Source organism: Phyllobates terribilis, unplaced genomic scaffold (assembly GCF_046119375.1).
Source record: "Phyllobates terribilis strain yellow unplaced genomic scaffold, ASM4611937v1 Scaffold_2__4_contigs__length_985480577, whole genome shotgun sequence".
NCBI lineage: Eukaryota > Metazoa > Chordata > Amphibia > Anura > Dendrobatidae > Phyllobates > Phyllobates terribilis.
The window spans coordinates 416,101,699-416,118,182 of NW_027362762.1; the positions used below are offsets into that span (position 1 = coordinate 416,101,699).

Here is a 16,484-nt window from a genome sequence, read left to right on the forward strand (position 1 = left end):
TGCCATGTCTGTGATGTGCTTTTTTTCAACAACAATGAACGTCCTCCGAGCCCGATGATTCTATAATATTTGCCAGGGGTTGTATAACCTCCTGACTGCCCCTGTATAACTTCGAAAAACCTTTTTAATTTCTTTGTATGCTAATCGGGTTCCCGATCCGATGGGTGTGGCTTCAGGCCTCTCCACCCCTCCCCCAGGCTGCTGCTCGCCGTCGTTGATGTGATAACGCCTCCTGTGTCATCCCCATCATCGTGAAAAATTTCGCCTCCGCAATATGCTCTGCCCAATTGCGGGCAGATCCAAAAAAAAGAAGTGCGCATGCGCTGGGCCACGTCTTTCCGGCTCACGTACCGGCAGTATATCGCAGTCATTGTTGTACACATGCGCACTTCTGTTTCTGCTTTGTCTGCAGTTGGGAAAGCATACTGCACACGTGCAATTCGTGGAGAGTCCCAAAGCCTTGACCATCGGACCGGATGGACCTGATTAGCATACAGCGCGGTAGAAATTAAAAAAGTTTTTCAGGGTTATACAGGGAGTGTTATAAAGATTTAGGAAATGCAGCGCAGACACTGAATAAGGTGATATTTTTAGCTGCTATGTGACAAAACTGGTGACAGGTTCCCTTTTAGTGAAAGCTAGACATGTCCCACAGAAACTTACTCCCTCTCCGCACTGACATCACATGAACTCTTGGCTGAGCCGAACCTATGTTTGTAGACAATTTCACTTATGGTCTATTTCATACGAATGCTAGTTTCCGATTATTGGCCTGTCTAAATAGAAAGGCAAATGCCCAACGAGCAATCATCATCATTCATCAGGTTCCATGATTACACTATATGTCTTCATAAAAATCATTGCTATCGGCAGCACATCGTCCTGTGTAAACAGATGATGTGCTGCAGATAACATGACATTGTATGCGCACAGATCAATCATATTATTTTATTATTTTTACTACACTTTACATAATGCTAATAAATCAACGAAAGTGCCTTAATGGTGATATTATGGGTTTGTAAAAGAATTTAAAATTTCACAGCTATGCAGTATAGGCAATACAATAAAGGAATAATGGACTTGTTAGTACTTTTCAATTTTATTCATGTATCATAATAACTTTTTTAAGTTATCCGGGACAATTTTATTTTCATTTATCTAGGGGCTAAGATCTGTCAGGCAGGTAGTTGTCTGTTCTGCCCGGTGCCGGCTCAGAGCCGTCATGGACCACTCTTGCCGGGGATTCTGCTGCTTCACGTCAACAGAGCAGCTCTTACTCTTCCAGATATCACTGCTGTCGGGACATGATTGCTGTCGTCATGCTGATCGACAGTCGGCTCAATACAGTGAGGCAGGAGGGAACTGGCTATCAATCAGCATGACATTGGCAGTCACGCCCCATCAACAGAGCAAAGCGGAAGAGAAGCATCTGCTCTGACGACGTAACGTCATATGAAGATGCAAAATTACCAAAAGGAGCTGGCAGAGGTTGTTGCCTAGCAGAACAGGCAGGTAGTAAGCACCTACTGCCTGTAAGTTCTTAAGTCTATAAAAAAAAAAAATAGTCCTGGATAATCTCTTTAATGTAACCCAGTAGATTTACCTATAAAAAAAACCCTACAGATAATAAATTCCTAGATATGACTTAGTATTTGCAAATTCAACTTGACAGCATGGTACCAAGCACATTTTCCATTACAAATATGTATTTATGGAAGTGAAAATATTGCAATACTGACTGGTATTCTTTAATTTATTGTCTAATATTGCTCTATAACATCAAATCTACTCAATGACTATACTTGAGAAGATAAATTTTGCTTAAAATTCGATCATCTCAATTTTACAATCTTTTGTGCCAATTGTAATTCTTCTATGGTACATCTGACAAACTTGGAGCTACTACTATATATGCTACAGTAAAAAAGATTTGTCAATTACTTTTTAATATTAGAGAGAAATTTAAAAATTAATATAATTTCCCTGTAACAGATGATGAGGAAAAATATTGTTAGCAAATGCTTCTGCGCTGTTATACAATCTACATGATAAATCAATTAATCTATTATATTATGTTTTGCTAAATATGTTACGAAATGTTAAAATAGACTCTTACCCTCAGCATAGGCCGGAAAGGATCAGTCAACTGTGAAGAGAAAATGACAACCCAGTTACACGCCTGTCACTCAGACAATCAAATTTATAAACACAATGTCGACATTTTACATTCAAATTAAGACCTTTTAGAAAATAATTAGCCAATTTGCACATCATCACAACCATTTTGCAACTTCGACAGCTTCCAACAGTATACTGTACATATGCCAGTATATACTATACACACACACTATTATATATAATATACTTTTAAAGCACCCATCATTATTTCCCATTGTCCTCCATTCTATTCTGCATTTGTATGACAGCCAAGGCCACTTTGCTTGTTTTCCACAACACGTCTTTTTTTTCTAAAATACAATGTGGGATGTTTTGGCATTGACAAGTATGACAAGCCGCGTTGCCAACATTTGACAGCTGCTGTTTTGATATAGTAAAATGCTTTTTTTATTGGGCTTTTGCTGTTCAATGTATTAGACAAGGCCAAGCTTTCTTTTATGAAACACAAAGCTTTGTATGAAAATAATGCGACGACAAAAAAAAATTTGAACAAAAAATGCAAGACAATGGTATATAAGTTAATGAATGAATGTGTTCAGGCTTTCTACTCAAGATGCAAGTGGTTCTGAAAAATATCATTGTTTTCGAAGGTTTGTATGAAGAATTGGTCTATTACCTATATCAGATGAGACTACCAATGTCGCACAAAAAACATTACAAAATCAGGGCTTACCACGTTTATAATCTTTCACTATGACTAAGCTAAAAGCCAGAAACGCGTTAGATGTTTTCTACGGCATAAATAAAATAAAATGACATACGACAAGATGGAATAAAATTTGGATGCTTTTATACAAAGAATTGGGATGTACAATTTTCTCTACTTTTTCTACCAATGTAGCACAGCTGAATTTGCCATTGAACTATTTCTTTATCCACTATAAGAATAACTTAAAGCACCACTCCAGTGTTTTTTTTATTGCACCGCTGGAGTGGTGCTTTAAATGTAAGTCTCCTGCCCTCTGTCTCATACTCACCTACCGCTTCCTTCATCCGTTTCCAGCATTGCTCCGGTCAGTCTCCAGTGAAAAGTCATCTGCTAGCAGCTTGTGTGTTTCATGTGTTTTCTGCCTCTCATAGACTTGTATTGAGAGTGTGTGATGTAACTTGTAACTTCTGTAACTGTGAAGACGCCGAAGGGTGAGTATATTACCGGGGGCAGGAGGCTTAGATTTAAAGTGCCACTCCAGCACTGAAAAAAAAAATGCTGGAGTGGTGCTTTAAAGAGAACCTCTCAGAGGAACACAAGTGGACAGTTTTTGTTCTTATTTTATTCCCTCTACTTTTCTGAGTAATGCAATTTTTTTTTAAGCCCGCCATACAGTTCAAGACATATGGGCCTTTTACTTAGTGCTAATTTCTATGGTCTTTATCAAGGGGGCATAGCTCATAGGATTCTTTGGGGGCGTATATTTAAGCTGCTTTGGACAATTACTATATAAGCACCACCCCTTGGTAAAGACTCAGAGGAGCAACAGGAAAAAAATAAGAGAAAAACTGGCAGATTTTACCCGGGTGACAAGTTTGGATGATGCATTTAGTGTGTTTGTCGTCTTATTAAAAAGATATGCTAAATGACAAACTGAGCTCTGCAGCATTTCATCTTATTGTATTGCCAATAATAAGGCGCCTGAGCGATCACCATATGAGTTCTCCCAGCCATGTATTATGGGTCATCACCATGTAGTCCCTGAACACCGATCTGCTAAGAGTATAAGGGGTGTTATATGGAATACATCAATTTACAGAAGTGAAGGCCTCCATACACACTAGATATCGGTCGGCCGACTGCTATGTCTCCTAATAACCCCATGGTTTGGCCAAGCGATCCTCTGTTCTCTATAAGGAAGAGAACAAAAGATTTGGCCATTGGAAATCCAACAAACTGGAACTTTCTCTAAATCAATGATGTTGGGTTGGGAGGCCTCAATTCACATTAGACTATGGGCCGATCCCACTGATAGCAGCATTATTTCTCATATATTTTCTTTTGGAAATATTATGCTATACAAAGTAACAGTTATTTCCACCCCTTCCACCCATAAATCAATATTACACATGAAAATAAGAAACTTTGTAATGTGTATCTTATCAGAGAAATCTGCTTCTTTCTGCTCCTGGACTGAATATTCACTCTCAATTTAGCCCAAAATCTGTCTTCAGTGAATATAGAGTTTCTATCTACTGAGATAGGAGATCACAATTGGTGCTCATAAAGTTCTATGGAGAGAGGTGAGAGGAGGGGGAGGGAGGAAGACAAAGGCATTCTGCTGCTGCAAGTTCTCATGAAAAGACAATTACACTTTAAGTTTTGACCTTTGTGACATTTATTGTATAATGGCTTCTGACTATACCTACTTATATGGCCAACCAAAATAAACTTCGTCTACACTGATGTTGTCTTTTTCGACTGCACAATAGCTAAATTTTCCACCTTTAACTATTATATTTCAAAGACTTGTTCTCTGAAAAAATAACTACATTGATTGACTGCAGAAGTCGTGATGTCACTGATGCAACAATTTCAACAAAGACTGGAGTGGCAGGATATAACACTGATTTAGCTATCTTTAAACAGAGCAAGTCTTTGAAATACTTACATTTAACGTGGAAATCCACTTTAAAATCAGAAGTGGAACAATTATAGGAAAAGTACAGAAACACGTCACCACTTCTGTATTTTTTACCCACTCCTGGTTTTGGCTTACAAATACTGAGGATAAAAAACTGAATGTGTATCAAATACTTATTTTCCTCACTATATATACATACAGTACATACCGGTCACGGAATTGGACACACATGTTCATACAATGGTTTTCCTTGTTCTTATTGAAATGTGCACATTGTAGATTTAGACTGAAGGCAGGAAAACCATGAAGCAACACACATGGAAACAATGAGTAAAGAAACATTTTTGTAGTGTAATGTGCATTAAACCTTATATTCATCACATTACCCCCCTTTTACTTTGAAGACAGCTTTACACATCGTTGCCATTCTGTCAAGAAGCTTCATCAGGTAGTCACCTTGAATGACTTCCAATAAACAAGTATGCCTTGTCAAGAGTTCACTGGCCTTCAGAAAGTGTTATTCCAATAAGAACAAGGAAAACCATTGCATGACTAGGTGTATCCAAACTTTTGAGACCGATACCGTATATATACATCACCAGTCAAAAGTTGGGATACACCTGGTCATGTAGGTATATGTGTATAAGTGCGAGAGAACACAGCAGAGAAAGCTTGCAAAAAAACACAAAAGTCATCGTACTTCCTACAAGAAAAAAAAATGCTGCAAAAAATCTGTGATTAAACCCTAAGGTGGATTAGAAAAGTATAAAAGGTCTTGTTTTTATCCCAGAAACATCCCCTAATTGGCTGTGTTACCTATGGATGAAAGTTGAGCTGTAACCATTAACAATATAATCAGAACCTTTCATTAGTAACCCAGGATTTGACATCTTTCTCACTTCTTAAAGAGGTTGCCCACTACTTTAGCATTGATGCCCTATCTTTAGGATAGATCATCAATGTCTGATTGGTTAGGGTCTGACACCTGGCACCCCACCAATCAGCTGTTATCAGTGTCGGCGATGGCCACTGGCCGGAAGTACTCCCTTGTGGACCTGCTCCATCTTCTGATAGTAAGGGAATAAAGTACTAATCACTGAGGGTCTGACCACTGGGACCCCCAGTGATCCCAAGAAATGAGCTCTGGAACTCCAGATAGGCTTTGCAGAATCCCTTCTTGCATGCAGCAAAGGGCGTATGCTTGACAACCACTCTAAACATTGGGCCTAATTCAGCAAAACCGGCCATGTCCACAATGGTCTTGATGAGAGGGCATGCTTGAGTCAAATGTTCCTGATTCATGAAAGGTGCACACCTCCTTATGAATCTGGAGTGTCCGACGAGTGGCGTGTGCCTCTATAAGCTAGGCCAAAAATCTCACTACAGTCAGGGACTGGAAGGAGGAAAAGAAAATCCCGGCACTCACGTGTTGATAATCAGTTGATTTATTCCACTGAAAAAAGCCTTGGACAGGCTGAAACGTCTTGTGTGAGTTGTGGAATAAATCAACTGATTATCAACACGTGAGTGCCGGGATTTTCTTTTCCTACAGACATTGTTTTCCACGTGCACCACTCTAGCTATACGGAGTGCCGACTATTCCTTTTTGATAGGGACTGGAAGGAGACTTAAGGTGTACGGAACACCACGGGTCCTCATGAATTAAACAAGCTGTGGCTTCACATCCCCCACTGCACCCCATCCCGCCAATTTTGATAGAACTGAGAGAAGTTATGTGAAAATGGCAAAAGTCTCAATTCCGAGTTGTGCCTAAATTTTGTGACTTTTGAAAGCTTTTATGCTAAAATTCTGGCACAAACTGTTTGATAAATAGGGCCCTTTGTGTATAGGACTGCAAAAAGTAGCTGAGAACTGTGCCATGGATGGAGAATAATTTATTATTTTGATAATAATCCTTGAAAATCTTGCTATACGAGGTCCATTTGTATGGCTCAATCTGATGAGTCCTCACCAATGTAGAGAAGGGATAGCTGACATTTCAAATAATCATAAACATTTGTTTTTACACAAGGAGTCCATCGTTCACAGTTCTCAGTGAAAGCTGCACCGGTACCACAGAGCATAAGCCACATGTACAGTATAACGTAGATAAATCTTATGCTTTCGGATCAGTTGGGGAGGACCATGACAAATCTGCAAAAGATACATCATTCTGCATTTTTTTAGCATGCCTGTAGAAAAGATGTCTTACTTTAAACAAACTACAATGTTACATGAGGTCCAAAGTGACCAAACTTGCCAAATACTAGAATCCAATCACAATTGAATGCCTCATTTATTCCCAGTGTTAGTTGAATATCTTAAATAATATTTGTATGTTGGCAAACAATGTAGTTTTTGTACCAGCAATGTTGTCTTTTCATCTATCATTTGCATTCATTTTTTTAGCCACAGCAGGGTACTATACATCCGCCTCCTATTGATTTGAATAGGCGGTGGATGTGCAGTACCCTGCCTCGGCCACCACTAGAAGACGGCCACCTCCGCCAGTGAGTACTTCCGGCCGGCGGCTGCCGCCGACACCGATAACAGCTGATCGGCGAGGGTGCCGGGTGTCGGACCCCGACTGATCAGACATTGATGACCTATCCTAAAGATGGGTTATCAATGCTAAAGTAGTGGACAACCTCTTTAATGCTTAAACACCTTGTGGTAACATAACATACAAGTGCAACAGTGAGCATGAACAATTTTTGCAATAGTGAGAGTCATTTTCTTCATGGATATCACTCCCATCATTGTAGATACACTGTAATGTATGTGCACTGGCTGAAACATACTGGCAGACTTGTCAGGCCAGGGGTAAATGAATCAAGAATGCCTTGGATGAGGCTATCTAGACCCCATTCTGTCTACAGAAAGAACAAGAATCTTTTGTAGTGTGCAAAATATGAATTTAAATATCACATGCTATTTTCTCATCTGAATAGCTAAAGCTTTCAAAATGTGTTCTTGTTTGTTCAACCCCGACTTGGAAATCAAGAGACTCCAATCCACCAATTACATCAATATTTCATCAGCATTCTCAATAATACAGCAGCTCAGGGAATACGGGACTGTATTGTTACAACAACAAATACTGCATTTCACGCACAACCCCTCTCCACCCCATCACCGCCGGGAAAGCTGTAATGCTTTGAAGAAAGAATTGGCTGCTACCTTAAAGGCAATTGATGCCTACTCCAAATCTAGATTAAAACTTTTTTTTTTGCACATATAAAGATATCTATGCTAACCTAGATACTGATTATAAACTAAAGCAGTTTATGAGTGTTCTCCCTGGCTAATGAACAGAAAGCTGTGCAGAGACAATGCCAGCATCAGTCCAATACATGTGGCACAAAGCAAATATCTTGGTGTGTGGAGCTGAAGGATTGGAAAATATTACTTTAATTAACTTGCAATTTAAAAGCTCTGTCAAAAGGACGCAACACAGCATAAAGTGCTCAAACAAGAAAATGTTTATTATTGTAAAATGTAGGAAAATAGAGGCAAAATATACCTAAAAAATCTCAGTGAAATTAATAAAAAAAATAGATTACAAAGAAGGTATCCAACACCAACAGTACAGCATGTTAAGCATACAAAGGAGATCCAGGTAAGATGGAGTAAAAAATTCCAGGCATTATTGAAGTGTTTAGTTTACCATGATTAAGGGTACTATATGCACCAGAAACGCATAGGTGCTAGTTGCTGATCAGTGCATTTTTTCTGATGTTATCACTATTTTAACGTACTTCAATAAAGTTTGGATTTTTTTTACTCCACCTTGACGTTTGATGTCCATGGCAGTGGCTATGTTCTGGGCTCTGGAGGACGTATTGCCGCATTGGTGAGCTGGCTTTTACTCTTTTTTTCTGTTGTTAATACTTTATGTTGACAGACTTGAACAGCAAGTCAAGAAATGTATCTGTAGACTATCATTGGTACACGTGAAAAAGGATCACTTCCAATAGTCTTCCAATAGATTTAAGTCCTCTACATGCAATTATCTGACAGCTTGTACATGCTGTCCAAACCATTGGGCAGCATGTATCAGGCACTCACTGTATGATTTCAGCCATGTAAATTTGACTCTGAAACGTTATGATGTTTCAAAGAAAATTATACTTTGAAAGCCACCGGTGACTAGTCGAACCGGCCAGTCCTTGGCAGCTTCTTCTCCCCTGCACCACTTAAGGAATGGGTCTCTCCCCACGTGTATAGGTCAATCATTGTCAAAGAATAGGGAAAAGCTGCCTGAGACCGGCCTTTTTTGACTAGTTCCCCGTGTGGCTTGGTCCCCAGCCGGCCTCTAAAGTTTTTAAATATGCATGGCTGAAATTATACAGCATGTGTGTGATACATGCTGTCCGTGGTTCAATCAGCATGTAACATCTGTCAGGTGCCCTTTAATACAGGATAGACTTAAATATGATGTATTATAAAATGGAAAATTATATACTGAGGATGTTTAATTCAGAGGATACGAGACAAATCCGTATTATCTGGAAGGGGCTGGTTGCAAATCATTTGGGCCCATGGGTAATAAAGTTTATGTATGCCTTACCAATTACTATAGCCACTTGAATTGTGTTCATAAGATGTACTTTAATAAAATGTATAGCTTGGATTACTTTATTTTGTTATATAAAACAATCAGATTTTATGAAGCGATCTAATTGACCAAAAAGACTAGTCGCCCGTTCTGTATTTGTAACTTTTATTACTGCTCTAATGCCTATGTATGTATAAATTAACTTGGGTATACAGTGACAAATGTATAGTCATTGCAGTAAGTTATGCCACCCTTGGCATTCGCAGAATTTACACACATGGTTTCTACTGTAATAGAGAATATGTATGTATTTCTATTGCACATCTCCATATGGTTTCTAAAACTAGCACACAACAAAGCATGTATTGCATCTCATTATTGCCTTCCAAGCCTCTCACATCAACCTTCTTCACGTGTAATAATCTTAACATGATGTGACATCTTGGGGCATGATTTGATGGTAAGTGACAGGCCTGACTTTTGGGTTTCTGACAGCTGACAAAAGGGAAACAAACAAAGCACAACATTTTGCTGCAATCTATCCTGTGAGATAAGAAATGCAGATTTGCTGGCAATATCAATTTTTCAAAGATTATATTTTTAGAAACTAAAGTGTCTTTAGCAGTTTCATGTTAAACATGTTAAACAGAAATGTCATTGTCTTGTAGTGTTATATTAACATTTCATACAATTATGCAATGGTTTATCCAGTTGGAAGAATGTCTCAATTAGGGTACCACAAGGGTCTGTCCTGTGCCCTGTGTTGTTCAACATCTTTATCAATGATTTAGATGAAGAAATTGAGGGTAAGCTGATTAAATTTGCAGATGACACAAAGCTAGGAGGGATAGATAATACTAGAGAAGAGAGAGAGAGGATTAAAAAAGATCTAAACAAACTGGAACCATGGGCAACAACTAACAGAATGTTTTTTAACAAGGAGAAATGCAAAGTCCTACATCTGGGCAAGAAAAATGAAAAAAGCATATACAGAATGGGAGGAATGGGGCTAAGTAACAGCACATGTGAAAAAGACTTGGGTATACTAATAGATCACAGACTGAACATGAATCAACAGTGTGATGCAGCAGCAAAAAAGGCAAACACAATTCTAGGTTGCATTAACAGAAGCATACAGTCTAGATCACAGGGCTGCGGAGACGGCGTCGTGGAGTTGGAGTCAGTGTCCATTTTGGTGGAGTCGGAGTCGGTATAAAATGGACCGACTCAGACTCCTAAAATATATAATAAATTGGGTACAGTAGTTCAATGCAGTTTGTGGGGAATATTTTTTTCATAAGAATTTGGTAAAGTTCTGACATATCCTATAAATATCTGTCCTATCCCTGATCTAAGGGTCTAGACCAGTGTTTCCCAAACCCCATCCTCACGGCTCCCCAGAGGTCATGTTTTCAGGATCTCCTTAGTATTACACAGGTGATTGAAGTATCATCAAGGCATCAGGAATTCTCTCACCTGTGCAATACTAAGGAGATCCTGAAAACATGACCTGTGGGAGGCCGTGAGGATGGGGTTTAGGAAACACTGGTCTAGACTTTCAGCTGAGATAAATCTGTGCTACAGTAAATTTATCACTTAAACATGAGCCATGTATGAGGGAGTCTGAGTCGGTGTCATGGAAATTGAAGAGTCAGAGGTTTGGCTCACTGACTTCACAGCCGTGCTACATTACGTGAAATAATTATCCCCCTCTACTCCTCTATGATCAGGCCTCATCTGGAATACTGTGTCCAGTTCTGGGCGCGCCACATTTTAAAAAAGACATAGAAAAACTGGAGCAAGTTCAGAGAAGAGTGACCAGAATGGTGAACGGGCTGCAAACTATGTCCTATGAGGAATGGTTAGATAATTTGGGAATGTTTAGTTTGCAAAAGAGAAGACTGAGAGGAGACTTAATAGCTCTCTACAAATATCTGAAGGGATGTCACACTGTAGAGGGATTATCCTTATTCTCATTTGCATAAAGAAAGACTAGAAGCAATGGGATGAAACTGAATGGAGGAAGATACAGATTAGATATTAGAAAAAACTTTTTGACAGTGAGGGTGATCAATGAGTGGAACAAGCTGCCACAAGAGGTGGTGAGTTCTCCTTCAAATGAAGCCTTCAAACAGAGGCTGGACAGACATCTGTCTGAGATGGTTTAGTGAATCCTGCTTTAAGCAGGGGGTTGGGCACGATGACCCCGGAGATCCCTTCCAACTCTAACTATGATTCTAAGGGGTTAATCAAAAGACAATTTGCTAGGAAAGGGAATAATGTACTAAGCACTTGGGGTCTGACCACTGGGACCCCCAGTGATCCCAAAAAAGGAGCTCTGTAACTCCAGATGGGCTTTGCAGATTCCCTTCTTGAATGCAGCAAAGGGCGTACGCTTGATAATCACTCCAAACATTGGGCCCAATTCATCAAAATGATATCTGATATTTCAAATAATCATAAACACTTGTTTTTACTCAATGGGCCCATCGTTCACAGTTCTCAGTGAACTATAGTGTTACAGAAAGCTGCATCAGTACTACAGAGTGTAAGCAACATGTACAATGCAACATAGGTAAATCTTATGCTTTTGGATCAGTTGGGAAGGACCATGACAAATCTGCAAAAGATACATCATTCTGAATTTTTTTAGCATGCATGTAGAAAAGATGTCTTACTTTACACAAACTACAATGCAAAGTGACCAAACTTGCCAAATACTAGACTCCAATCACAATTAAATGCCTCATTTATTCCCAGTGTTAGTTGAATTATCTTAAATAATATTTGTATGTAGGCAAACAATGTAGTTTTTTGTACCAGCAATGTTGTCTAATCATCTATCATTTGCATTCATTTTTTTTCCAGTAATATAAAGTCCAACATCAATGAATGCAATACAGGATTTCTATAATTCCATGTTTTAAATAAACAGCATGGAGTCAATTATTATAAGCATAGTAAATTATAATAATTATTAATATAAGAATAGTCTATAAACAGATGGAGCCCAAAAAGGTATATCATGGCATTTTCTATGCCATTCACCTAAATAACCAACTGTATCTGATAGTAAATGGCACACGAGACATTTCCTGTGCTCTTTCCATAATCCTTTTTATCTCCTTAGTGAATCTAATTCAATGCCTGTCATCAGTATGGAGTTATCTCCCATACCAATCCTTCCTGATAAGCTCTAAATTTAGAGGGATATTTGTCCTTTGAACAGGGATGTAACATTAGATCCGGGTATGTCAAGCAGCCTGTAGGATCCCCTAGTGAGATCTGTACTTGGACTAATATGACAGGTTCGGTAATATGAGTTTGTCCTGTAGCAAATAACAGGAATACTATATAAAATGACAATGAAAATAATCAAGGCAAAAAACGTAAGAGTTCATATAGCATGAAGAAATATCCCCAAAGCATGGACATCATAGTCTGAAGGAAGCATAAGGTGTAAGATTGACTAGCTTTTTGTGACAAGGACATTTATCACTCCCAGTAGGGTTAGAAACATGTTGACATAATGGTGACACTGTGGACCGTGGAGTCGCTCTCCTTCCACTTACCCTTGGGTCCTTCTGCAACAGTGTGTGAGGGACAGTTCCAGGTCTGGCTGCAACATCAAGAGGATTGGAAGTCTGAGAAAGACACAACGGTTGAAATTAATTGGACATGACAAAATAGTTTCCTTCTCTGTGCTACTTTTTATCTCTTTAGCTTTGTCTTTGACAAGCCCCTTTGCCTGGCAGTTTCTTTTTCATTTTCAGGCAGCTCACGCCTAATGGCCTGTGACTTCCCTTGATAAGTGAAGCTAAACATCATCAGCTACGGCAGTGGAGACGAAGGGCTATATTAACATGAATCTTTCCAGCGTTCACCCTTTTGTCAACCTTTAAGTTGTAACATAAACCTTGTCCTTCTAAAAAAAAGCAGGTTAGTATTACCATTCTACAGGTTGTAGGCCAGTGTCACAGTACAATTCTTTCTTTCGAGTGTCAGTAGGCTGAGTGTCTTAGACAATATTCCCCAAGGGACAGTGATAATGAGAAAAGCTCCCATCTCTAACCTGGATGAAATTACACACGGATTCTTTGGCGGTAACACAAAGTTATCAGTTGAACCGCTCTGCTTCTGAGCTGCCCTATACCGCCAATTATATCTAGATTGCATGCTCAGTTGCGTGTTCCTCTGGTTAACTGACATTCATTTTCCTTTTATAAAATGGAACTTTAATCTCACAAAATGTTCCGTCAGTGGCGTCTGTATAGATACAATGCAGGCAGCTAATGTATCATTAAACATGTGTACACTGGTTCCTTTTCACAGTTACACTTTAGAATAAAGAAGAAAACAATACCTTCCCATATCCTGCATAATTTATGATGAACTTTGACCACTGAGCTTAACAGGCTGCTATTACCTTCACAAACCATTAAGGGTGCGCACTGACTTCAAATATCACATCACATAAGCAGGTTAAGTCCGTAACAATGACCTTGGGTCAGAACTGTATTAGATTGCAAGTGCAGATTAGACTTCCAGAGCCACTTAACTGTCTTATGATAGCGCCATAAAGAAAAGAAACCACTTGAGCTGTAATGCACTCAACAATTAGGGAAAAAGTAATTAGTGTACGGATGGGCAACTGCTAATAAAAAGCCATTTCAAGGAAAGATGTTGTGTTACACTATTATGGAAGAAGCCACCAGGGAGGAGTAAAACAAAGGCACACACAATACGGAAAACTTCTTTGTTTCATAGAACAGAAATATGTTTTATGTATAGCAAATGGTTGAAGAATGAAATATGATTCTGACCAACTTTTATAACACAAGCTTAAAATTCGTTGCCAATTTTTTTGACAGATATCGACGTAAATGTTTAAAACAAGTACGAGAATGTGTGAAATTTGTACATTGTGTTTGTTAAAAGTATCACGAACAACCTATTTCCAGACATTTTATTTATTTCAGTTACATGGCTTAGACAAGTTGTGTCAATTTCTTTCGTGCAAAGTAATACTTTTTATAAATCAACCCCTCTAATGGCATAACTTGGTTCCGATTCTGAATAGAAAGTACGGTAATATTTTGCTTGTTTAGTTTTGTGGCTTTGGTTTGGATATTTTGATAATGTTAGGCTCTTATTAGTTTAGGATATTAGTTTTGACAATAAGAATGGTGCAATCTGCAGCGAAATTCCTGATGGACATAGTTGTTATGACCCCATTATGAATGGAAGCAATGCTGCTAAAATGATCAGTGTTTTAGGCTGTGCTTACATCTACATTAGAGGCTGTATTGTCTATTCCATCATCCATGGAGTAGTATACCCTATTTTTGTGATAGAAGCCAACAGACACATTTTAAGTCAATGGAGTCTGTCAGGTTTCAACCATGTTATGATGGATCTGGGCATCTGTCGATTTTGTTATTCTACTCATATGACAAAGCAGAAAAATGAAATTTACAAGCGCAGATATGAGCAGAGACATAGCAAAATATTTTGTCTAAAGGCCCCAATACACATAAGACTAATGTTGACCGAACTCGCCAATATCCATTGGTTCGGATGATAGTTTGAGGTGTATGTGGATGTGGGTGCCGGCTGACTGACGGTTGGGGGAAATGTCAATCCTACATGTCCAACTTTATATTACCAATCGCATTGTTCTCAGGGAGGTAAACTGCTGGCCAACATGTGAGCCGGGGGCTCTCATAGAGAATACAGGAGCACTTGGCCGAGCGAGCACTCCTGTGTATTGAAGAGTTGGCTGACATGGCAATCGGCTAAACGAACGGCCAAAGCATTGTGTTTCAAAAACAGAATTAATATTTTGAGGAATGTACCATTTGAACGCAATATAAACAAATAATTTGTATTCATTGAGAATATCCAAATATTATATAATATAATTTAATATTTAAACATTTCTTACCTTAGGTTGAAACGCCCCTTGAAGTGATCCAAAAGGGCCAGTAGGTGGGATCATGGGAGGAATGCCCGATACAGCTGGAGGATATGAATGGAATAACTACAAGAAAACCAAGAAATAGTTAATAAAAGCAATAAAACCTTAACACGGGGCAATAAACAGCACGAAACAGAACCACAGCACAAGTACAAAGCCAGAAGCAGACATTGATGTGGGTAGAATAATCGGTTCTCACTGTCAAATCAGTTGTGGTTTAATGTATGTGGAAAGGAGAACTTTAAGGGCGTTCAACATTAATTAGCACAGAAATGATACCCTTGATGAATTCCTTTATTCCAAAATAAAAGGTGATTTTGTAATTATGAATTATTAAATTGGATTGAATGCCTAAGTGGTTTCAGAATTTAGAGTACATCAAAAGCAGGAGGGATGTTAAGCCAAATAAGTCCAAGGGAAATAGCAAGCTAATTAAAAAATGAAGCTTTAAGAGTGCCAGGATTTCACTCCATTAAAACTCAATTACTTTGTTAAAAGGTTTAATGGTGTTGTGTAAGAAATTAAAGAATATGCGCAATTATGACTTCATTACTCTGCTTTACTGGTTATGCTGTCATTGCTAATGCTAATCTATGGGCCATTTAATAAGCAGATATAGCTGTGTGGCCTTACTCTCAGTAAACAATAGGAAATGCAATCCCACATAGCTGTATCAATTTTAAATGGAAAACAGATATTAAGAATCTAGATGAAGATACATACAAGAATCTTACATCTTTACGGTACCAAAATAACTTTATAGTATAGTTGCCTATTAATAACAAAGAAACTTTAAATACTTTGCTGCCATGTTCTCTATATTTAAGGTGGTTTACTATAAATCATACACTACCAGTTAAAGGGGTTTTCTGACTTTACAATATCTGATCAGTGGGGCTCCGACATCCAACACCACTACTAACCAGCTGTTAAACAGAATAGAAGCGGATCTGCAGTTAAGACACTTGTGCTGCTCAGCTCACTGTTTAGACACGGTCACAATGAAAGCAGATATCAGCTGATCAACGAGGGTGCCAGATGTTGAACCCCCACCGATCTGATGTTCTTCACATATCCTAAGGATTGCCATTTGACTAAGAAAATTTTAATACAGAAACTACAAAAATTCTACAAAAATTCTGGAATGTAGACTCGTGGTATACAATGATTTCCAAACTTTGATGGGGCTGATTAG

At 38.6% G+C, this 16,484-nt stretch overlaps 1 protein-coding gene across 9 annotated transcripts in view; it reads right to left on the minus strand.

Annotated features, from left to right (window-relative positions):
* Nucleotides 1-16,484, minus strand: part of AUTS2 (activator of transcription and developmental regulator AUTS2) — a 1,755,315-nt gene that overhangs the window by 18,794 nt on the left and 1,720,037 nt on the right. For all 9 annotated transcript variants that reach the window (XM_073665136.1, XM_073665141.1, XM_073665139.1 and 6 more), the window contains 3 exons: nucleotides 15,257-15,352; nucleotides 12,885-12,956; nucleotides 2,120-2,149 (listed from right to left, as the gene is read on the minus strand). In XM_073665136.1, the coding sequence (XP_073521237.1) occupies nucleotides 2,120-2,149; nucleotides 12,885-12,956; nucleotides 15,257-15,352 (198 nt within the window). The remainder of the gene's footprint in view (nucleotides 1-2,119; nucleotides 2,150-12,884; nucleotides 12,957-15,256; nucleotides 15,353-16,484) is intronic.